Source organism: Oncorhynchus nerka, linkage group LG18 (genome assembly GCF_034236695.1).
Source record: "Oncorhynchus nerka isolate Pitt River linkage group LG18, Oner_Uvic_2.0, whole genome shotgun sequence".
NCBI classification, from domain to species: Eukaryota; Metazoa; Chordata; class Actinopteri; order Salmoniformes; family Salmonidae; genus Oncorhynchus; species Oncorhynchus nerka.
The window spans coordinates 53,076,864-53,101,659 of record NC_088413.1 but is presented as its reverse complement, the minus strand read 5'-3'; the positions used below and the strand labels follow the sequence as shown (position 1 = coordinate 53,101,659).

The 24,796-nt window shown below is 45.5% G+C and overlaps 1 protein-coding gene across 3 annotated transcripts in view; it reads right to left on the bottom strand.

Moving 5' to 3' along the window:
- dph6 (diphthamine biosynthesis 6) overlaps positions 1-24,796 on the bottom strand; it is a 101,338-nt gene that overhangs the window by 35,541 nt on the left and 41,001 nt on the right. For 2 of the 3 annotated variants that reach the window (XM_029687876.2, XM_029687874.2), the window contains exons 4-12: positions 21,220-21,293; positions 20,271-20,389; positions 10,884-10,945; positions 10,531-10,625; positions 10,346-10,439; positions 7,681-7,822; positions 7,293-7,415; positions 5,535-5,664; positions 5,026-5,212 (exon numbers count right to left, since the gene is read on the bottom strand). In XM_029687876.2, the coding sequence (XP_029543736.1) occupies positions 5,026-5,212; positions 5,535-5,664; positions 7,293-7,415; positions 7,681-7,822; positions 10,346-10,439; positions 10,531-10,625; positions 10,884-10,945; positions 20,271-20,389; positions 21,220-21,293 (1,026 nt within the window). The remainder of the gene's footprint in view (positions 1-5,025; positions 5,213-5,534; positions 5,665-7,292; positions 7,416-7,680; positions 7,823-10,345; positions 10,440-10,530; positions 10,626-10,883; positions 10,946-20,270; positions 20,390-21,219; positions 21,294-24,796) is intronic. The other variant, XM_029687875.2, reaches the window with a different exon arrangement.

Below are 24,796 nucleotides of genomic sequence, written 5' to 3'. Positions count from 1 at the left end.
GAGTACGGTCTGAGTGAGTCCGTATAGACGTACACAGATGATGTTCAGAGACGAGACAAGAAGTTAGACCCGCTTGGGACTTGGGACCACAACGGTCAGTCCAAAAAGCCATTGTGAATCACCACCTTCCAAAACAAAGTAACGTATTACTTTTTCTATGACTCAGATATTCAACTGAGGGAAAAAACTAAAACATATTTTGACGTACGTCAACTAATTCCAGCTCCAACACAAATCCATGTATAACATCCTCCAAGGAAACTGTGGCCACTGACTGAACGAAAAGTACCCTCATCTTCAATCTCTCGGCTGATCAAACCCTTCTAGCAGCAAAGCTCATTTTTCATCAGCTCAATTACTCGACAACTGTTTCGCTCGCTCTCCCCCTCCTTTTCCCCTTGCCTCCTCCTCCCTTCTCCTCCTCGGTTGGAAGTGATCATTTGTTCTTTTATTAGAGCTGATAACATCTCCTGCATTGTCTGCCAGCGCTCGTTGGAGAGCCGCCCCTACTGTTCTAGCCTCCAGCGCTACTCCGTATTATTGGTGCATTATTTCACCCATGCCCTGCTCTTTTATCAAGCGCTTTCGAAGTAATGTTAATAGACTCGAAAATGTTGACATTTATGAAGTATAGGCCGTGTTTATGAAGAAATCCATAAAGTATGACAGGGAGGCTAGGTGAAAGCGGGTGTTTTAGTATATTATGGAGAAGGGGAGAGCCGTTAGGGGCCCTGGAAGAGGCCTCCACAAAGAGTGCACATTTTTTATGGGATTATTTTTGTTGTGTTAAAAATGAAGTTAAACGTTCAAATTAATCAGTATATACTGTGCACCTGTCCTCACACGCACGCGCACACGCACACACGCACACACGTCTGACTTGCATAGATCTTTCTGGCCCCCTGAAGCTAGATGCCTCCTTTTTAGAGTAGCTAATTACCCTCCTGTGGTAATTTAGGTGCATGTTGCCTCCACTGGCTGGCGGACTGGGTGAGGGGGGTGAGGGAGGGAGGGGTGACGGAAGAGAAGGGCGGGGGGGACAATGAGGTGTGGAAGTAAGCTCTTTATGGCTGTGAAATATTCAGAGGAAGAACAACTTGCCATAAAACAAAGCACTTAGCTTAATATTGGCTATTGATCAAAAGCTAAGCTTTCTTTTTTCTCCCTCTCCCAACCGGAAACTCAGTCAGTCAGTCAGTCAGTCAGTCATGAAGCTCTATTGGCTCCCTAATCATCAATCAGAGAACCCTCACATATAGTGCTTCATCTTTATATGAGAGGAGGGAATCCCTCCCTATGTTCTCTTCAGATAGAACCAGAGAGCGGACAGACAGGCCTAAGTGGGAGATTCTGCCTAACTTGACCTGTGAACTTCCCCAACAAGAGGGTCAGCCTCAGCTCAGCTCATTGTTTTAACACATTTAGTCTCCCTTAAGAAGATTATTCAAATTCTACGGCCCACCACGCTTCTGCTCCTCCCTTTGACGCTAAGCGCCAACGTCAGGTCCACTTTCCCCTCCATGCTTCCGAGTCCACTTTCACAATTTTCAAAATCCAATGCAAATCCTATTGCAGGCTCGCGAGAGGCTTCCGCAATATTGAATGTCACTCACAATTAGGGGAGTGAAGGAAGGGTGAGCGGTGAGCAGAGCGTTGGCCTGGCAACCTGAAGCTAACCCCGCTAGCTCCCCAAACGCTCTTCTACAATTTGATCAGTGAATATCATTACCCCACCAAATATCCCAGGGGTGCTCCATTTACCTTAACACAGGAAAGAGGATATGTTTAACAACCATTCAACTGATGCTGCTGCTGCAGCTCAGGAGTAAATCTGGCACCACTGTGTTTGTGCCTGTAATGCTGCTCCAAAGGGATTGTGATTGTGGGGAATAGAATGGGCAGCACTAAATCGAATAGGTGTGAATAAAATTTGGTTGAATGCATTCAGTTGTGCAACTGACTAGGTATCCCCTTTCCTTTCCAATTCCATTTGGGACTCCTGCTGTTAACTAGCATGCTGGTTAATGAAGGGTCAATCTTCTCCGTCTGGCAACCCGCAAGCTTAATCATCTGTTATGAGTACAAATGGGTTTTTCTTTACAAAGACGTGGATGCTACAGAATATGGGACTTTTTCCTATTATTATTATGATAATGGGACAGTGTGGTCGTGGAAGCTGAGTGATACTGAGTGACTTGACTCAACAACGGAGTAATATCTGTTTTTATGACAGTTTTCAGAAAGTTTTCCTGGCATAACATGATGGTTGTTGTAAATACCATGGGTGGTTTCAAAAGCTGAAACCGTAGACGTTTCCTTTGATATATTCTTTATTAAAGCTGGAAGTGCTCTTTTTTACACCAGTGATTGATGTGATACAACAGGGGCATTTTGGATCATTCAATTATGCAAATAATGTAGACAAAGCATGAGTCTGGAGAGAATTCGCATTAAATCACTGATAAACATCAAAATACCAAAACAGGAACAAATTGGTTGGAAGAGGAACTCTGACCTCTGGTATTGTATCTTAAGGCAGAGCAGTGACCACAATCAAATGTGTCACCCCTGAAGAAAAACCCTCATTACCTATATCACTGCCAATAATATGTAAACATGACCTCCAAGCAGAAACTAATGAAGGGTGTAACAGAAAACGCATAAACAAACCACAAATGAAATGATTGTCCCTTCTTTGTGAGCCTCCCGGTTGATTTCACCTTAACGATGGTAACCAAAACACACCCAAAGGGCCTGCCGCGACGGCATCATAAAGGTTAACATATTCTGTACATCAGCAGCGCAGATAGGGATCTGTCAGATTGCCAGATGATATCAACTGTTAGTCTGAGATTAGGGAGAGAGAAAGTGGAGCAGACAGACAGACAGACAGAGCGGTCCAACATCTATCACACGCCACCACGTCAAGCGTTTCTTCCCGTGACACGCTCTGGTCTACCACCAGTCCTGCTCCCAGTCCTAGTCAGATCCAGCATGCCCAGTGTGCCAGGCCTGTCAGGAGCCATGTGCTGTCCCTCACACTGGCCACTTTAGCATTCTGCCATATTCAGCCTACTGTCATTGTCAGTGCAAACCCTCAAACTGGCCATTTCAGCCTACTGCCATATTCAGCCTACTGTCATTGTCAGTGCAAACCCTCAAACTGGCCATTTCAGCCTACTGCCATATTCAGCCTACTGTCATTGTCAGTTAAAACCCTCAAACTGGCAATTTCAGCCTACTGCCTTATTCAGTGGGTCTCAACAGCCACATGGAAGTGATTTAACAACAGGCCCAAAACCTCAAACAATAGACTTCACCAAACAACGTATTGCCATAAAGCAAGACAATGCAATCACTCCTAAATTAAACTTGAATCATTTCTCTCTGTGTGACTGTTACATCAAACTGACAACTTCTTCAGGGGAAATAATTAAGACCACAGAATATTTAATATCATTTGAGCTGTTCTTCCCCTCCCCCTTTCTTTAATAGGATCCCACTCATTATCTCCTAAAGTGGGATAGAGGGGGGTTGAGGGAGGTGGTTTTGGTCTCAGACTGCCTCTCCTCTGTCAGTCTAAAGTGCATTCAAAAGTATTCAGACCGCTTCTCTTTTTCCCCATTTTGGCCCAGCGTCGTCCGGGTTCGGCCGGGGTAGACCGTCATTGTAAATAAGAATTTGTTCTTAACTGACTTGCAGAGTTAAATAAACGTTAAATTTAAAAATAAATAAATGTTGTTCATATATTTGTGTTCTATTTGAACCAGTATAGCATGGAGGTAGAGTCAGCAGGCTGAGAGACAAGCTAATGTCTTTGGGATCATTCTACAGAGTTCAGTGCAAACAAATCCGATTTCATTGTTTTCTGGGGAAATTGCTTTGGATTTTGAATGATCAGGAATAATCACATTAAGAGAGACAACTGCTTCTGTTGTTTAAAGGCGAAACGACATGTAACTGTTAGTTTGTATGTCACTAAGGGTCTACGGTACAAGCGTAGGCTCTGAGCATAGTATTAGAGTAGGATAAAAGAATACACATCCTGCACTACATGCTTATCCAAGGCTCATTTAACAATCTGAGGCTTGAATTATTCATGTCAATAATAACAGCTATAACTTTATTGATCCCCTAAAATGTCTGAACCTTCTTATCCTTCTATGAGATCAACAACAGTGTGCACAGCATGATATCATTACTCTGTAAGTTATCCCCAACACTCAACGGTTCTACCTCAACCATCCATCCATACACACGTGTTCTTACTCATCGGAGGTTTTGGATGGGAGATCAAGGTCGTTGTGGATGAGATGGACACTTTCCTTGTTGACAGTAACTTGACAAGTGTAATCCCCAGTACAGAGTGGGTAAACAGACAGCACCAGCCGCCCACGCAACCACGGATACACTCACTTCCTGTGTTCTCTCCTGTTGAGCTGAGTCGGTGTGTTTAAACAATAAGAAAAAAAACTTCCATCCTACAAACTTCACACACGAATGCGGATGTAGATAGACACGCGTATACACACACCCACATACACAAGGCTACATTCTCCAAACTTTACAAAAGTGCAGACAAATACACACTCTCAGACTACAAACTTCAGTGAAATCACAGCTTTGTATCCTAGTCGGATTTCAAAGGCTATGTATTTGTTTCTAGTTCCTCGTCAGACTCAAACAACAAAGTTGTAGCTAGTTATAATGATCCCTGGAATGATCAACCATTCTTATCGATTTGTCTTTCACTGAGAGTTCTCTATGCACCACTCTGCTCCTTGTAAGCCCCTAGAAACACAAGACTGTCTTTCCCCATCTAGCCACTTAGACATCAGTCTCCCCCCTAACCTATTGATGCTTGTTAGTCCCCAGTATAAATCTAAAGAGGCACACATATATCCCCAAACCAACCACCACACCCCCTCTATGTTTCTACTAAGTTCCTTGGAATCTAAAAGACCCAACCCAGCCATCCATCCCACCACCCTCCCCTCCATCTCCCCTCCCGTAGGGGTCTCTTACCCTGAGGGCCTGGCTGTAGGGCCCGATGTTGGCGGGAGCCCAGTGGGACAGGCTCTGGACATGAAGAGCCTCTCTGTGGTGAAAGGTAGCCTCCTGCTGGGCCTCCTGTGGCTCCGGGGGCCAGTCGTGGAGCAGACAGTCCATCTGGAGGAGCTGACCGGCAGGTAGAGGTGCCTGGACACACACCCTTGAGAGGTGGAGGGAGGGATAAAGATGAGGGGAGGACATGAATGAACAGAGCCTGATGATATGACCTGTATACTCATCAACTGTTTACTGACAGTGAAGGATTTAGTGACGATATGTGATTGCCTCTGCTTTTTGGGTGAGGGGTCAGTCTAAGGGTGCTAAATAGTCTGTATGCTCTTCTCCTTATCCCCGGTCCATCATCTGCTCTGATCTAAGAACGCAGGAAAGGTGTGTGTAAATAACATTAATATGAGGTAGGAGACAGGGAGGGGAAACCTCTCTAGACAATATAGAGGCAGCCTACTGGTCCATTATGGTACCTGGCAGGGGGGTTTGCGCCAAAGTGGGTGGTGTAGACTTTGTTGAGTGAAATGAAGTCCTCCATGTTCCTCACATACAGGTGAACCAGAACAATATGCTTCAGCTGCCAGCCTCTCCTCTCCAGCTCAGCTACACAGGACAAAGACACCGATTACAGATACACACACAAATATTTGTCATTGTAGGGAGAACACAACCTGTTTAGGTTGCTAAATGATTGTGGTGATACTTGGGAATGCACATTGAGCTATGTTTACCTTGACATAGTTCTGAGAGTCATGTTTTTTTTCCATCCCATGCATTGTACACATCTCCCTTAAAGAGCACAGGGAAGGCAGGGGGCTTGAAGCAAGGCCTTTCTCCCCCATATAATATGATTTGGCATCAAGTTTGTTTTCCTTTGCCGACGCTGGCATCTCGGAGTACTTCACACACTTCGCCCTCATACAAAGAGGTTCTCCATTAAATATTAACTCCTTTAATATTGTCTCTGCGCTCTGAAGGCTGTTCAGCCGCGTACCACGATTAAATATGCTTTTCATCTTTCTACCCTTCCCCCCCCCCAATTCAGATGCACCATTAAAGTGTGCACTTTTAGAAAAAGTTCTGCAGGGCGAAAAAGAGCTAACCCACACAGCGTGCCTGTGTAAGTGTGTGAGAGTGAGTGTCTGTTTGAAGAGGAGCGGGGTGTGCTCCGCTCTGGGTTCATTTCAATTGTCTGTCCGTTCCGTCCCTGTGATGGACAAAGCAGCTGACACGTGGGCCTCTTTAACGCTTTGCCTCCCAAACTTAAAAAGAGCATTTGTGAATACAGAGCTGATCGCTCCCCTGCTTTTTGCTCAGGCCCAGCCTGCCGCTCCTCTTCAAGTGCATTTTGCTAACACAACAAGGAGAAAGAAAGGTGTCCTGGGAACAAAGGAGTTTTCCCCCTTCGTTTTCTCAATTGTCTGGTTTGAGGGTTAAACCTCGCAAAGGGGTTACAGAGCACTGTCCACCACTCCAATATCCCAAGCACCAACCACTCCAATATCCCAAGCACCAAACACTCCAATATCCCAAGCACCAAACACTCCAATATCCCAAGCACCAACCACTCCACTATCCCAAGCACCAACCACTCCAATATCCCAAGCACCAACCACTCCAATATCCCAAGCACCAACCACTCCACTATCCCAAGCACCAACCACTCCAATATCCCAAGCACCAACCCCTCCAATATCCCAAGCACCAACCACTCCAATATCCCAAGCACCAACCACTCCACTATCCCAAGCACCAACCCCTCCAATATCCCAAGCACCAACCACTCCAATATCCCAAGCACCAACCACTCCACTATCCCAAGCACCAACCCCTCCAATATCCCAAGCACCAACCACTCCAATATCCCAAGCACCAACCACTCAAATATCCCAAGCACCAACCACTACACTATCCCAAGCACCAACCACTTAATACATTCTATATTCCTGATATCACCTCTAGTAAAAGCAGTCCCGAACCTTCTCTTCCCTCAATAGTTCTAAATGATTATTTGATTGAAGCGAACATAGATTATTTAGGGTTAGGGCATTAGTCTGAGTTTGTGACTTATCACTAGAGTTCCTGAGAACCTAAAGAATTTTCAAGTAGCCTTGGGAACGTTTTACAAGTCTGTTTTTTGAACTTGTGATGCACTAGTTTGCAGCATCAGAGTTACAAACTAGTTTGCAGTCAGTATACTTTCCCCCCTGTTTTGCTGTACTGAACTGCACCTTGTAGCAGAGTGAATGCTGTATTGGTCTGACTCTGGATCCCTGGGTCTGGGCTGTGAAGCCCGGTGATGCCTGAGATCCACTGGTAGCCCCTGGAGCTTTTAGGTGAGCAGGATGGGAAGTCTGGAGGGAGAGATATGTTTTGGAAGATATGAAGAGTATTTTTAACAGCAAAATCATATGTATACGACAGCTAAGTAATAGTTCATTCAGAATTATGGACAGTATGGACCGTAATAAAAAATGTCATTCCTAAACAGTCATAAATGTATGCTCTTAGAACGACAGCTCTTGTCAAGTGATCACTCAAAAAAGCTAGCATAATGACACTGGCCACATAACACAGAGCACGCACACACACGCACGCGCACACACGCACGCGCCTCACCACGGCCCCGATGACAAGTAAGGTCGCCATTTGATGTAAATTCTTCCTGGATGTCTTCAGCTTGATCAGCCTCCTCAGTCATCTTTTCAATGACACTCTGGCAAGGACAACTACCGAGGGGCAAAGCACTCGCCACCGGGCCCTGCAGTAAAACACCAGCAGGGGATACATCAAGCCAAACAGACACAGCCCCAAAATCACATAACTACACACAACCAGCGCAAACAACCAAACAGAGCACAATTTGTTTTTTCAATAAGCCGCCACTACACAGGCTAGGCTATGTATGTCACTATGTTTCTGACGAGGGCCTAGCCACAAATAACTTCAAGGTGAATGAATATGAAACAACATGCTAACATATTCATGAATTACACCAAGCAGGGAGGGGCGGCAGGCGGATGGATTTTCTGATACTGTAAATTCAATCATGCCGGCTGTCACTCTTCTTGACTCCTAGCTTTGCTTTGACATGCTTTGGGTTTCACCACACTGGTGTTTTATTCATTTGTTTATTTACAACTTTGCCTCCATACCCTCTTCTTAAATAAAAAAAAAACATTAGCATTCTCAACGGCGTACATATTACCTGCCAAATTCCACCAGGGCGTAAAACATTTAAATACATATTTCAAATGTTCTTAGCAACTAATCCCCCCTCCCCCTTCACCCCCACCTTCCTGCTGTCAGCTGCATTTGGCCATATGATAATCAAATTAATTATACTGCAGCCCCTCTCGGTTGCTGCCTACACAGGGAGGGAAAACTGAGGGGCAAATGATGGAGGGCCGTAATGTCCCCACCCCCTGTGTTACCCACCGCCCGCCTCAGTGCCGTCTCCTCTAGTCCTCTAGTGCTGGTGTCAGGGCTGATCTGTCACCCTGATGGAAAGAGCTTTGGACTGCAGCATGAGGGCAGGTTCTCCTCTCCCCTGAGTCCCAGGCCCAGGGAATCTCCCTGCTATTCCCTCAAACAGCGACCCAGGGGGGTTGTGGGGATGTGTGTGTGTGTGTGTGGGGGGGGGGGTTAGAAAATACATAGCTGTAGGTATGGAGGATGGAAGCTGGAGGGTCACCGGGGTTGAAGGGTATGATTTCTGTCCATAATAACACACACAAACACACACAAAAACCATACCCTGGAGCACTGGCCTGCTAGGGGCCGCTCCCACCCGTGTGACCCCTGTGAACCCCCTGTGTTCCCCCTCACACACAAACATACACACAGATTAATGCAGCTCGTACAGCTCCTCTCCTCTACGAGATACAACTCTCATCCTCTTTGTTCCAAGTTGGTTCTTTCGCTCACCATTCTTTAATGGTTTTCTTTATTACAAATACAATGCATAGAGTAACTGACAAAGATGCTGTTGTTTACTAAGCTTGTGGCTTTTATTTAGTTTCCCACCTTTCTCTTAGTCACTGGTTGTAGGCTCCAATCCTCTAAGATAATTAGTGGCGACCAGACCAGACCACTGTAATACTGTTCAACGGAGGGGCTGTTGTGTTACACACAACCTTATCTGACATCATAGTTAACTGTGTAGACCTAGGTTGACCAAATCTAAGGATACATACACTTCTTGGTCCTCTTCTACCCTACCAGACCAGAGGCAGCCAGAAGGAAACCAACGAGAACAACTATGCAAAGGTGAAAAATGACATGAGTCGATCCAGTGTGTTGCATGGGTACATACAGTCAATGTGCAGAAAGCCAGGGCATTATCCCTATGACTTTATCCCCCCACCTTTACTCACCTCTACCATTCCTTACTCCGCTCCATCCCCCCATCCCTCTATCCCCCCACCTTTACTCACCTCTACCATTCCTTACTCCGCTCCATCCCCCCATCCCTCTATCCCCCCACCTTTACTCACCTCTACCATTCCTTACTCCGCTCCATCCCCCATCCCTCCACCTTTACTCACCTCTACCATTCCTTACTCCGCTCCATCCCCCATCCCTCTATCCCCCACCTTTACTCACCTCTACCATTCCTTACTCCGCTCCATCCCCCATCCCTCTATCCCCCACCTTTACTCACCTCTACCATTCCTTACTCCGCTCCATCCCCCCACCTTTACTCACATCTACCAATCCTTACTCCGCTCCATCCCCCATCCCTCTATCCCCCACCTTTACTCACCTCTACCATTCCTTACTCCGCTCCATCCCCCCATCCCTCTATCCCCCCACCTTTACTCACCTCTACCATTCCTTACTCCGCTCCATCCCTCCATCCCCCCACCGTGTTCGCTTAACCAGCTACCGGAATCCTAAATGCCTTCATTTGAGCAGACATGTTTATCAAGCCAGGCCTAGTTTCAGGCAGGAGTGAATATTGCAGATGTCAAAGTAGGCCATGTGGGGCCAGAGGAGAGAGCGGTGGAGAGATGGGAGGGAGACCCTCTAGAGGCTGATCTCTCCCCTGCCCCACAGTGCTTCCCATCCTTATCACGTATCAAAAAAGCAACTGTTAGGGACTGTTCGATTCTATTTATTTTGTTTATGAGTGACTTCTGTATCAATGGTGTGCAAGACAAATGTATTTACGTTCATATCCTTAATATTATAAAGTAAAACATTGAATTGCATTTACATCTTCAACTGAAACGACTAAACGCCGACACAAAAACAGCCTAACTCTGCAAGAAGGAAGACTTACATTCACCTTGTCCTCTGTGTGCATCATGCTGAAGTGCAGGTAGCCAACCGGAGCAAAGGCATCTGCAGAGTGGATCACTGTCTCCATAGCATCACTGCAGAAAGAGGAAAAAACTAGTATTACTATATACTTTCTTGTCTGTACATTCATTTCAAGAAAGATACAACTTTCAATGCTGGACTTACATAACAAGTCTCTTCTTGAACAGAGGACAATCGAGAGTAAATGTCTCGTACTCGCCCCCTTCTCCACAGACATGGACTCCATACTTCTCAGAAAGCTGTCCAACAAAAACAACATGTTCATAATCATTTCATTTTAAGATCCAGCCTAAAAGCCATCACTTTACTCTAAATCTAAATGTTTGAAACACTAGCCAAAACATCACTGTTGGTCATATATTGAGTCTTTAGATTAAACTCAATGCTGCTAAGAAAGCAGTAACAGTTTGAAAGCAGACCACTCTTTAGTGAGTTCATTCAAGGTGACATAAGTATATAACAAAGCCAGATCCAGCTTGGTGAGGTAATGCTCTGACCTGAGTTAGATAGGGCTCCATGTCAGCCAGAGATTTCCCCAAGTGTTTCTCAGGATCCAGCCCTGGACACGCGAGCGTGCGCCACACACACACACACACACACACACACACACACACACACACAGAAGAGAGAGAGGGAGGCCTGATCAGGGACAGAGAACAGTGATTGAAGATGACAGGCGCTGATGCTTTACGGGCAGTCACACAGACACACACGTAAACCTCCACACTGGATCTATTTATTTGACTTTGCAAGTAGTGTACACAGATCTCTCCGGGTAAGGGTAACAGTTTTCAGTCTCAGCGGGGCGAAAAGAGAGAAGCACCCCTCACCTGGTTCCCTTTGATAACCTAAACTCTGAGAGAGGGAGAGAAAGGGAGAGAGAGATCCTGTTTATTTGCCTTCCCACTCTCCTTCCTCTTACACGGTGCATGGAAGTGACTCACAGGCCCTCAGCTTTGTGTGGGGCAGCAGAGAGAAAAACAGGAGGAAGAGTGCTGTGTCTGTTCACCCAGCCAGTACCCACCAGTGCCACATTCCAAGAACCCCATTACCTCTTACTTCAGTCTCTTCATCCTCATTTTACTTCAGAGCAAAGCTTAGAGAACAAAAAGACCCCACCTTTGAATGTCACTCAATTCTTAGTGGTCCCAACATTAGCCAGTAATTAGCCACCATGGCCGTATTAATGGCTTAGCATGTCAATTAAGTTGCAGTACTTGTGCATTAAGGGGACTAACAGTCTGTGTTCCACTCTACCTAAGTGTCTATGGTTTTATTCTCTGCGTGACACAAAATCCTGCGCCCACCTGTCAAACTTTTTCTGACACCTGTTCCTGATGAAGCCTCCTTTCCGACCTTTAGCTCTTTGATGAGGAGGCTGATGAGGCCACACGATATCTCCTGAGAACAAACAACTCTGATCCTCAAGTAAACAAACAATCTACTTATGGTATCAGCCCAGGTGACCCTACTTGCTCTTAACCTCAAACAGCCAATGAGACAGCATGTAACTCAACAGACACAACAAAGACAAACAGCCAATGAGACAGCATGTAACTCAGCAGACACAACAGAGACAAACAGCTAAACATCAGACGGGAGTAAAGGTGAAACCAGGTGAACACCGTGACCAAGGAGGCTTCATATAAATGATCCTAATGTGGTTTCCTGTTCATGCTAGAGCCTCAGCCAATCCAATCTAGCTAGCCTATCTGATTCTATAGCCATGGAGACTACCATAGACAAGATTAGCAAGGCTATGTTCAGCTTCATGTGACTGAGAGGCTTATTGGTGGCTCACTTAGTTTCACCCATATCCAATGTCTTCTCAGTGTGGCTTTTCATACACAGTCTGACACATTAACAAACAAGTAATTACCTACAGTATAACAAACTGATATGCTATTTTGACATAAGTGCCAACACAACAAACACCATAGTATTCTGTTCCGATATATTTGGTTATCAAAACCTCAAAACATTCATTATCCTATTCAAATGTATTTAATCCTGCTCATTTACAAGTTTCTATGCAATTAGAAGGCAAAAGTTAATCATAACATGAGAAACTATATTCTCTTTCTGTCCGGACAACCTCAAAAGGTCAAGGTTCGGTTCCACGGTAGCTCTGGGGAGGGGCATGCAGCATCCCAAAGTGGGTTTCAAGTTAAGCCTCAACTAGGCCTCCCCAAGCTTCCAATGGTCTGGCGATGTGAAGGAGCGAGGGAAGACCAGGGGGAGGGATGGAAGAAGAGAATGAGCCAGGCCCTTGTTCTCCACCCAGGGGAGCTGTGGCCTTAATTAGTCTGAGAATATCTAATCTCGTCACCCTCTCATCTTAACCCCGCACAAAGGTAATAAGAGAAAAAGCATTCAAATTCAATCCCATTTAAATATCCTTTTTAATTAGTCATGCCTTTTAACAAATTTTAATGATTGGCTTCAAATTGCTGAGAGGATGTCGCTTTTTTAATGTCTTCATTAACTTTGCCTAGCCTTAAATAATATATGATACATGATTTGATATTTACAGGGAGGGAGGTGGCAAGCGCTTAGGGATGTGCGTGACAGGAATGCGTGATAATATACCATACAGTATATAACTATTCAGACTTGTGATGCCAATCTTCCAATGACATAAAAATAGTTTCATCTTTATGAAATTCCCCCAGTGAATGAATAATGGCAACAGAAATCTGTTTATCTTCTACTTGCTGAACCATAAGATAGGCCTAACTGAATACTGGACACGTTTTGTGAGTGTCACTCAGTGGCTACGTACTGTGAGCCCAGCCCACCACATTGTTCCTGTTAGCTTCATCCAGCAATCTTAGCACTGCACTCATTTACATGGTCTTCACATCCCCTTCTCCTCTCAACCTGTTTTACAACCTGACCTAAACCCAATTACATAACCTCATTATGCCACATTAAACACAAATAAGCCCACTAGAAGCTGCCATTTGTCTGCCGCCAGAGACAGGTTGGCCACACTTTAAGAGAGGGAAGCTTTCCTGGGAGACAAAAGGAATAGCTGGCCCTTAAAAGGCTTTTTATCCCATATTATCCTATAAAACCGCAATTAAATTCAGTGAACTTTTCAAAGCAGAGAGTGGAGTAATGAGGAAACGCGTTTTAAGGGGTACAGTGTTCACAAAATTACTCTGCCAAAGCTTGAAATTAGTGTAATTTAGAGTAATTTAGAGTATATTAGATTTATACTAATATAAATTAGTATATTAATTTAGAGTATATTAGAGTAATATACTCAAGACTATCATAGTGACATGTAAAACTTTGCAAATGCTGTATAAAAATGTGTGTTCTGTAAATGTATTGATGGTTATGCTGTACACAAAAAATAGTATGGAAAGGACACTAATCATATCCATTTCTACCTGCTTATTAGACTACTACAACAAAAACATTTGAAATGATGCATAATAAACTGATCTTAGAAATAAAATGTTTGAAAAAAAAGGCAGTGTTAACAGAAAGGGGGTTCTCACTCTTTACTGAACTCTGCTTGTGGGTCTCTCTTAGACCTACAGTGGGGCAAAAAAGTATTTAGTCAGCCACCAATTTTGCAAGTTCTCCCACTTAAAAAGATGAGAGAGGCCTGTAATTTTCATCATAGGTACACTTCAACTATGACAGACAAAATGAGAAGAAAAAAATCCAGAAAATCACATTGTAGGATTTTTAATGAATTTATTTGCAAATTATGGTGGAAAATAAGTATTTGGTCAATAACAGAAGTTTATCTCAATACTTTGTTATATACCCTTTGTTGGCAATGACAGAGGTCAAATGTTTTCTGTAAGTCTTCACAAGGTTTTCACACACTGTTGCTGGTATTTTGGCCCATTCCTCCATGCAGATCTCCTCTAGAGCAGTGATGTTTTGGGGCTGTTGCTGGGCAACACGGACTTTCAACTCCCTCCAAAGATTTTCTATGGGGTTGAGATCTGGAGACTGGCTAGGCTACTCCAGGACCTTGAAATGCTTCTTACGAAGCCACTCCTTCGTTGCCCGGGCGGTGTGTTTGGGATCATTGTCATGCTGAAAGACCCAGCCACGTTTCATCTTCAATGCCCTTGCTGATGGAAGGAGGTTTTCACTCAAAATCTCACGATACATGGCCCCATTCATTCTTTCCTTTACATGGATTAGTCGTCCTGGTCCCTTTGCAGAAAAACAGCCCCAAAGCATGATGTTTCCACCCCCATGCTTCACAGTAGGTATGGTGTTCTTTGGATACAACTCAGCATTCTTTGTCCTCCAAACACGACGAGTTGAGTTTTTACCAAAAAGTTATATTTTGGTTTCATCTGACCATATGACATTCTCCCAATCTTCTTCTGGATCATCCAAATGCTCTCTAGCAAACTTCAGACGGGCCTGGACATGTACTGGCTTAAGCAGGGGGACACGTCTGGCACTGCAGGAATTGATTCCCTGGCGGCGTAGTGTGTTACTGATGGTAGGCTTTGTTACTTTGGTCCCAGCTCTCTGCAGGTCATTCACTAGGTCCCCCCGTGTGGTTCTGGAATTTTTGCTCACCGTTCTTGTGATCATTTTGACTCCACGGGGTGAGATCTTGCGTGGAGCCCCAGATCGAGTGAGATTATCAGTGGTCTTGTATGTCTTCCATTTCCTAATAATTGCTCCCACAGTTGATTTCTTCAAACCAAGCTGCTTACCTATTGCAGATTCAGTCTTCCCAGCCTGGTGCAGGTCTACAATTTTGTTTCTGGTGCCATTGACAGCTCTTTGGTCTTGGCCATAGTGGAGTTTGGAGTGTGACTGTTTGAGGTTGTGGACAGGTGTCTTTTATACTGATAACAAGTTCAAACAGGTGCCATTAATACAGGTAACGAGTGGAGGACAGAGGAGCAGGTCTGTGAGAGCCAGAAATCTTGCTTGTTTGTAGGTGACCAAATACTTATTTTCCACCATAATTTGCAAATAAATTCATTAAAAATCCTACAATGTGATTTTCTGGATTTTTTTTTCTCATTTCTCATTTTGTCTGTCATAGTTGAAGTGTACCTATGATGAAAATTACAGGCCTCTCTCATCTTTTTAAGTGGGAGAACATGCACAATTGGTGGCTGACTAAATACTTTTTTTGCCCCACTGTATATAGTCAGAGCCAATTATTTCAACAGCAAAACCTTGTGTATACTTTTTACCCACTGGCAAAAGCATAAGCACCCTTCATCAAATGATTCATGTAAACCTCCAGCATGAGTTACCTTCTTAATTTAAACTAGTTGTGTTCTCCTGCTCACTGTCCTTGGCAGTGCTACATTGCACCTAATGCCAAATTAAAACCTGGGAGAGAGATTCTAGATACGGCCAATGCCAGAGCCGAATATCGCAGCCGTCTTAGGATCTGGCATGTCTGCCGACTGACAGCTTGGCTTTAATCCCTGCCTTCAGAGAGAAAAGGGAGAGAAAATTGGATTCAGGATGTGAAACATTTTAGCTTTTAAATGCATGAAATAAGCATCTCCCGCTAGAAGGTGAGCCGCGTCAAGCCGTTGAACAATGCTCTCAAAGACCTTAGTGAAAACAATAGCTGTTCAGTATCACCTCATCTTACAGGGGGAGAGAAAGAGAAAGGAAGGGAGGAGAGAGGGGAAGGATGCTGCCACAAACAAAAGATGATAAGATTGAGGTTATATGTGAAATGCGTCCAAGCTCTTATCTGAAATTCAATGTCTCTGAGAGGAATAATAGGCAGGGTGAATAGAGTAGCACCCACCTCAAAGATGGAATCTGTTATATCCAACAATTTAAATGAAAAGATATTGTGGGCAATTAAAACCTTATCCAATGTATATTGCAAGGTTTACACAGATGTTGTCCCTGACTTTTAGGAAAAGACACTAACTGACAATAAAGAGGAGGTATCAATGATACAGAATGGAATTCCATCTTTCCTTTTGCATCGTTTGACTCCAATAGGTGCCATTGACTCTTGATGTATCCATTCTAGCAGCAAAATGGACTATTTAAATTGACTCCCCCCATTTCTTTTGGACACTGCTGCTACAAGCTGTTTATTATCTATGCATAGTCACTTCACCCCTACCTACATGTACAAATGACCTCAACTAACCTGTACCCCCGCACACTGACTCAGTACCGGTGCCCCCTGTATATAGCCGTGTTATTGTTATTTTATTGTGTTACTTTTTATTATTTTTTACTTTAGTTTATTTGGTAAATATTTTCTTAACTCTTCATGAACTGCTCTGTTGGTTAAGGGCTTGTAAGTAAGCATTACACGATAAGGTCTAAGCCTGTTGTATTCGGCGCATGTGACAAATAAAGTTTGATTTGATTTTATATCAAATACTGCTGTTTCAGTTCATTGTGGCATGCTGGGCCAAAACAGTTGATTATGGAACCTTACACTAAACTCATAACATTGTTGAGAGATTTATATGACTGAACTGGCCCCACAAGGTCAGGTCAGATCAGCCAATAGACAGGTAAAAAAAAGGAGTCTTGTTACTTGGCATGTCAAGCCTAAATGACTAATCCTCCACGTTCTTTTGTCTTTCTGTTGTTAGCAACTTTCCATCCCAACGTGATGGAGGAAAGGAGGGGTGGGTGGGGGTCTGTGACCTGAGGAAAGGAGGGGTGGGTGGGGGTCTGTGACCTGAGTCAAGGTTAAACTGTGCAACCTGAGGCTGACGGTTTAGGGTTTACTGTCACTGTGTTAAAGTTGCTTTAATTGTTTTCATCACAATGCTTTACTGTCAGTGGTACATCAAATGTCAACAGCAAATTATAGCACTGCTTGCTTTTCAAGGCTAATTTGGTCCCGGCCATTGAAAGGACAATGGAAGCTGACTTGACTTTCAGAAGAAAACATATCTATTCCTCTGCCTTCAAAGAAGTTTGGTGTTTTTGACAGTAGACAAGACAACATCGCATTTCAAATAGACAATTGTCAACCAACCATTAGGTCTTCTGAAATAACTAAATTAGTCTATGGTTTTAAACTGGAGCTACAGTATGGTCTTCAGTGAATGCAAATCGGTCCGTGTTTCATTTTCTCATAACACAAAGGAAGGCCGAGCGCAAAGGGTAGAGCTCAGCTCACAATGTGATAAAAGGTTTCCGACGGAGAAACGCTGATTTCAAAAATGGCAATTATCGCTAAAGCTGCAGAGCAATTAGCTGCTGCAGAGAATGCTGAACCTGCATGTGCACCCACACACACCAACACTAATCAATCAGTTAACTAATTACATTAATATTTAATAGTGGCATTTGGAATTGCCAATTATCACTTGCAAAGAAGAGAGCGGTTGTGCTGTATGTGAAAACATAGAGGACCCAACTCAGGTAAAACTTAATGATCATCCAATACACATTTACAGAATCTTTTTATTTGGCTTTATAATATTCTGCTGTGCTCAATATCTTAAGACATGCAATAGCCTTCACTACATAGGATATCAGGAGACAGAAATCTGACAATAATCTTTTTCTGTCTGTTCTTACTCTCTTTTCTCTCCAACTGTGGATTAGAGTAACGTCAGTATGAAAATAAGCGCTTCCTGAGAATTCATTTACAGGATCATCCAGTTTTTGGACAGCTGTCTTTTGACAATAGGGATTTGTCACCTTCAAAATCTCTACCCTTCCCCCAAAAAGCAAAAGCAGTAGGAAATGCGGTTTACCATACATTTTTCACCTGTCTCTCTAAGTAGGCAATGAAGGAATATTACACTGAAACTACCACCCAGTATCTATCCCTTCATCCCCCCCCAAAGAAAAACCTATCTTGCAGACAGTGCCAGATGAACCAAAAGCATCTCTAACATCGCAGCATTCTCTGTCATTTCAGATGTGGCTTTGACCTTTAACCCTGAGAGAGCTGTTATTATCTCTTCCTGAGGTCTGCGAAGGCAAATCCCCCTCGCCCCCTACCTCATCCCCTCAGGTACACCCATCTGTCACCCAATACCCCCCCAAACAGCACACCTCGCTGCACAGACCTGCTTCGAACCAAAGCTGCAATTATTTGAGTGGTGCCTTAAAAGGGCCTGAGGCGCTCACGGCCCCATTAAATTCTCTCATTTCTAATTACCCCTGCCTCGGGACAGGTGAGGAGTCAGGGACCACGATAACATCTTCCCCTTCTACCTGTAACCAAAACACTAAATACACACAAACAAACACACACTCACAAAATGAATGTGTGGAATTTTCTTTAGAGGAGTAGCCTATGTGTTAACAGAAGGGGTTGAAAGCTTGGCGGTACGGTGGCCTGGTCACTGGGGGACTTAAGCTTTTAAAGTGAGGTGTTTTCTCTGGCTGTGAATGACTTTAGGCGGTAATTTGAAGGGACTAGCGATGCTGGGGCGATAGCAGAGAGCCGCAGCACACAGCAGAGCAGCATTCCTGGGCCAGACACAAAGAGGCTTTGTCTCGGCAACCAAATGAAGATGACGTTGTTTTAAAAAGCCCTGCATTAGCATAATTACTATCCCCTCTAACATTCTCCAGGTTCATTGCGTTCAAACGGGGTGGAAGAAAGGACAGTGTGATCATTGACATCAAAGGGAGAAGAAGTAACCCAAGTGGAATACACAAGTCAAAAGCAGGTGTTAGATAAAGCTAGAGAAAGGGACTTCACTTGGAGAACATGATGATAACGCGCTTACTTTACAGAGATGCTAGAACACAATGATCTTGCCAGTAAAATTAGAACAGGCTCCGAATTGGATTCTTGCAATTATCTCTCTCTTTAAAAAAAGTGAAAGATTCAAGTTTGAACAGGGGAAAAGACTAATAACACTTCAAACTTTAAAAGAAAAAAGAGAAATAGTCATAGATAAGAAGACTAATGATGCAGGTAAATGAGGAACTACATTCCAACAGTGACCATTTCAATGGTGTTGAGAGACATCTAGAAACCTGAACATGTCACAACGTTCAGTTCACTAGGTCATCAGTCTAGCTGGCACCCCTTTCAACTGATTGCTCCTGAAGGCGACAACAAGCACTTAAGAGCATGTAAACAGTGTCTCCATAATGATCTATCACCCAGAGTAGTTTCAAAGTCAAAAATAACCATTTGCCACATAATTATAATTTATCACTTTCACTATCAAAGGGATCCAACTCAACTGTCAAGTAGATACAGGTAGCAGACTGAAGAGAAAGAAAAAACACTTTTCTCTCCTCTTATTCTGCAAGCCAATCCTTCTGTCCCCCAGGCTCAACACTGGCCAAGAAGACAAACCTAGGTGACGATACTTTAACCTTTTCCAATTGTGCCGGAGCTTAAATTAGATATATACTAGATTCTAATCTACTCTTTACGGCCCATAAGTTTTGAGGTAAGCAAAAGTTGTGAGGTAAGCAACACTGGCCTCCCACCACAATAGAGACGCCTGCGCGGTGTTATTGACAGGTTTCATTAATGCGCTGTGCAATCACCTGTACAGTTGCTCAACTGCCAAGACCCCCCCCCCCCGCCCCCCCGTCACTCCTCCTCCCTTCTGATTCTTATCTTTCTATTCATAATCTTTTCCACTCTGCTGCACTTGCCCCCTGGCACAAGTCTCAACATTGCTGCTAAAAACCACAGATTGATGATTCGGAACATTGCACATTACTCTCTCTTTCTCTCTTTGGTAACACAAACCCTCCACCTCCCGTTCCCTCCCCGCTCTCAATCTCAAACTCTCCTCACTCCCCTCTAACAAACTCTCCTACTTAACCTGTACCTTTTGGACTGAGAAAAGAACGAGCACTAAGCCGGCAATGAGAGAAGGGCGGTGTTGGGACTGCTCACCCGCTGCCCTGATCAAAGAGAGAGAAAGAGAGAGAACGAGAAAAGGAGAGAGACACACCGAAGGCGGCCACTTTGATGAGGAGGGCGTGGAGGTCACATGATATCATCTCGGAGAGCAGGGTTGCCTGGTCACGGCGCCACAGGTAGGCCAGGGGCTGCAGACCCAGTCGCACACACCTGGGAGAACAGGTGAGGGAGGGAGGGTGTGGGTCAGAATGAAAAATGACCAGGATCACAACACCTTCAAAGTGCGTCGGGCACTTTCACTAGTTTTGCGGGCAGGCTGCCACACCAAGGCTCAGAACACACTCGGAGCCGTCTCTGGTGCTAGTGGCTTTGTTCAACACATTCAGCAGAAAAAGGGGGAATTAAAGAGGGGTAATTATCTTAAAATGGCACCTCCTTTACACTATAACTGTCTGTGTCACACTCACGCACACACACATACACTTGCATACACAACACACTCACATAGGCTGTGTGCCGGTAACTGGAGCCGAAACTCTTGGGCGTACATGTCTTTGTCTCAGAGAACGCCTGGCGGTGTGTGAGTGTGTATGTGAGGGAACGAGTGTGTGTGAGTGGCTGAAACAATACATGACTGACAGCAGGATTTGTTCATAAGCTGAGAGCTCTGTGGTTGTGTTGGGAACACAAGATGAGAGGCTTGTGCTGGAATGTACCTTACCACAGTGACAGAGAGAGGGAGAGCGAGAGAGAGGCCCATTCTAGGCCTCTCCCAAAGGTACTATCATAGAAACCATTTCACCTGTATCCAATGTCCTACTGTATAGTCCTTTCTGATGTCGTGTATAACAATACATTGTTTCCCATTACGTAAGTAAGCCATTGGCCATTCTGGTAATACAACTGTACCATAAAAATACAGCTAGACTGAACATCATGGAGTAAACATATGTACATCATCTTTGTTTGGAATACAGTGTCTCTCAGGCATGTAGTTGTGTGTGTGTGTGTTTGTGTGTGTACACACTTGTTCTACTTACACATTTTCCACTCGTACTCTTTGGTAGTCTGAAAGAATGGCCCCTACAGACACCGCCTCGACATCCTCCTTTTCCTGTGAAGAGAAGAGAGGGAAGGAGGAGGAAAATCTTCCTTTAGGAAACGTTATATACTTTAAACTCTCACATCACAACGGTTTCCTGTTCCGTTATATGAGTGTTTATTTCAACGATCAATGATGATGTCTGCTGATGATCTAATTGAGCCAAAAGGTCACATAACCATCTAAATATCACTTGAAGAACAAAAAGAGAGGACACCATGAGAGAACGATGTCTACGCATGCACGCACACACACACACACACACACACACACACACACACTGAGAAAACAGTGTTCTTTCCCTCCATCAGATAGGTGGGGATGTTTACATGATGGTCATATCAAGGCTTTCCTGGCCCTGCACACATCCCCTAGTGAGGGGGGGTGAACTCCTCGTCCTGTCTGGGCCTGGCTGGAGCCGGAGCATCAGAACAACAACACTAACACTGGAGCAGCAGAGCCAGTCTGCTTCTTATCAGTAACTTTGTGTGAACTGGACATGGAACTGTCTGACCACACTGCAAGGTCAGAGACCGTTACATAGGGCAGAACTGAGCACGCACTCACACACACTCTTCAGTGAGACCCCATCACATCAGACAGAACTGAGCACGCACTCACACACACTCTTCAGTGAGACCCCATCACATCAGACAGAACTGAGCACGCACTCACACACACTCTTCAGTGAGACCCCATCACATCAGACAGAACTGAGCACGCACTCACACACACTCTTCAGTGAGACCCCATCACATCAGACAAAACTGAGCACGCACTCACACACACTCTTCAGTGAGACCCCATCACATCAGACAAAACTGAGCACGCACTCACACACACTCTTCAGTGAGACCCCATCACATCAGACAGAACTGAGCACGCACTCACACACACTCTTCAGTGAGACCCCATCACATCAGACAGAACTGAGCACGCACTCACACACACTCTTCAGTGAGACCCCATCACATCAGACAGAACTGAGCACGCACTGACACACACTCTTCAGTGAGACCCCATCACATCAGACAGAACTGACCCAGTTAAGTATTAAGCTTGTCAGTTTGCAAAAGGACTCACTGTGCTACTGAGTGAGTCAGGGAGACCAGTCTGGAAAACAAAAGTTAGTAGTTAGGGAGTGTCCTCCAGACATGTTGTACTCCAGACAACCCTCAATGACTGTCACTGCAAACAGAGCTGCCTCTTAATATCCCACCACAGACCACACATCTACCAACACCAAGCTCCAAAACACAGCATCACCTCGTTGACTTAATCTATGAAATACATACATCATATTGGACTAATGTGTCTGTCACACTGCCAAATATTAATCAGATACTTTTTCACATCACATTCATCTTGAGAGATAGCCACACACACAGACTCTGGAGGGAGGCTGTACTGGCCTCCCCATCCACCCACATAGCCCAGCGATATATTCAATCTCAAGCACTGGCCTCCCCACCCACCCACCCACACAGCCCAGCGACATATTCAATCTCAAGCACTGGCCTCCCACCCACCCACCCACACAGCCCAGCGACATATTCAATCTCAAGCACTGGCCTCCCCACCCACCCACCCACACAGCCCAGCGACATATTCAATCTCAAGCACTGGCCTCCCCACCCACCCACCCACACAGCCCAGCGACATATTCAATCTCAAGCACTGGCCTCCCCACCCACCCACCCACACAGCCCAGCGACATATTCAATCTCAAGCACTGGCCTCCCCACCCACCCACCCACACAGCCCAGCGACATATTCAATCTCAAGCACTGGCCTCCCCACCCACCCACCCACACAGCCCAGCGACATATTCAATCTCAAGCACTGGCCTCCCCACCCACCCACCCACACAGCCCAGCGACATATTCAATCTCAAGCACTGGCCTCCCCACCCACCCACCCACACAGCCCAGCGACATATTCAATCTCAAGCACTGGCCTCCCCACCCACCCACCCACACAGCCCAGCGACATATTCAATCTCAAGCACTGGCCTCCCCACCCACCCACTCACACAGCCCAGCGACATATTCAATCTCAAGCACTGGCCTCCCCACCCACCCACCCACACAGCCCAGCGACATATTCCATCTCAAGCACTGACCTCCCCATCCACCCACACAGCCCAGCGACGTATTCAATCTCAAGCACTGGCCTCCCCACCACCCACCCACCCACACACAGCCCAGCGACGTATTCAATCTCAAGCACTGGCCTCCCCACCACCCACCCACCCACACACAGCCCAGTGACGTATTCAATCTCAAGCACTGGCCTCCCCACCACCCACCCACCCACACACAGCCCAGCGACGTATTCAATCTCAAGCACTGGCCTCCCACCCACCCACCCACACAGCCCAGCGACATATTCAATCTCAAGCACTGGCCTCCCCACCCACCCACCCACACAGCCCAGCGACATATTCAATCTCAAGCACTGGCCTCCCCACCCACCCACCCACACAGCCCAGCGACATATTCAATCTCAAGCACTGGCCTCCCCACCCACCCACCCACACAGCCCAGCGACATATTCAATCTCAAGCACTGGCCTCCCCACCCACCCACCCACACAGCCCAGCGACATATTCAATCTCAAGCACTGGCCTCCCCACCCACCCACTCACACAGCCCAGCGACATATTCAATCTCAAGCACTGGCCTCCCCACCCACCCACCCACACAGCCCAGCGACATATTCCATCTCAAGCACTGACCTCCCCATCCACCCACACAGCCCAGCGACGTATTCAATCTCAAGCACTGGCCTCCCCACCACCCACCCACCCACACACAGCCCAGCGACGTATTCAATCTCAAGCACTGGCCTCCCCACCACCCACCCACCCACACACAGCCCAGTGACGTATTCAATCTCAAGCACTGGCCTCCCCACCACCCACCCACCCACACACAGCCCAGCGACGTATTCAATCTCAAGCACTGGCCTCCCACCCACCCACCCACCCACCCACCCACCCACCCACCCACCCACAGCCCAGAGATGTATTCAATCTCAAGCTCATGAAATCACTCCAGACTGGCACAGAGCACACACACAGACTCACACACACACACCCCGCAGCTTCATTAGTGCATTACATGGCCTGTAATTAGAATGAGGGGCCGGCCTCGGCAGCGGCGCGGTGGAGGGATGCACAAGTTGCCAGTAAATTACCTTGTAGCCATTATCAATTTCCCAGGCTACTGGTCCTTAAGATAACCCCCCTTCTCCCTGTGGTCCTTCCTGCAATTTCTCTCTGCCTGATAAACATGCTGATTAAAGCGAGCGGCGTGTAAACCTTTGATACTTTTTAAAATGAAATCCATGCCCTGCCTTGGGCCTGACGCTGCTCTGCTCAGCTGCCGCACTGCACAGAGCTCCACACAGATGTGTCAGCTAATCAGATAAATAATATACTGTATGTGTGTGTTGGGACAGAGATATACACACACACACAGCAGTCCCTGGGCAGAACGAGGGGACAAGGAGGG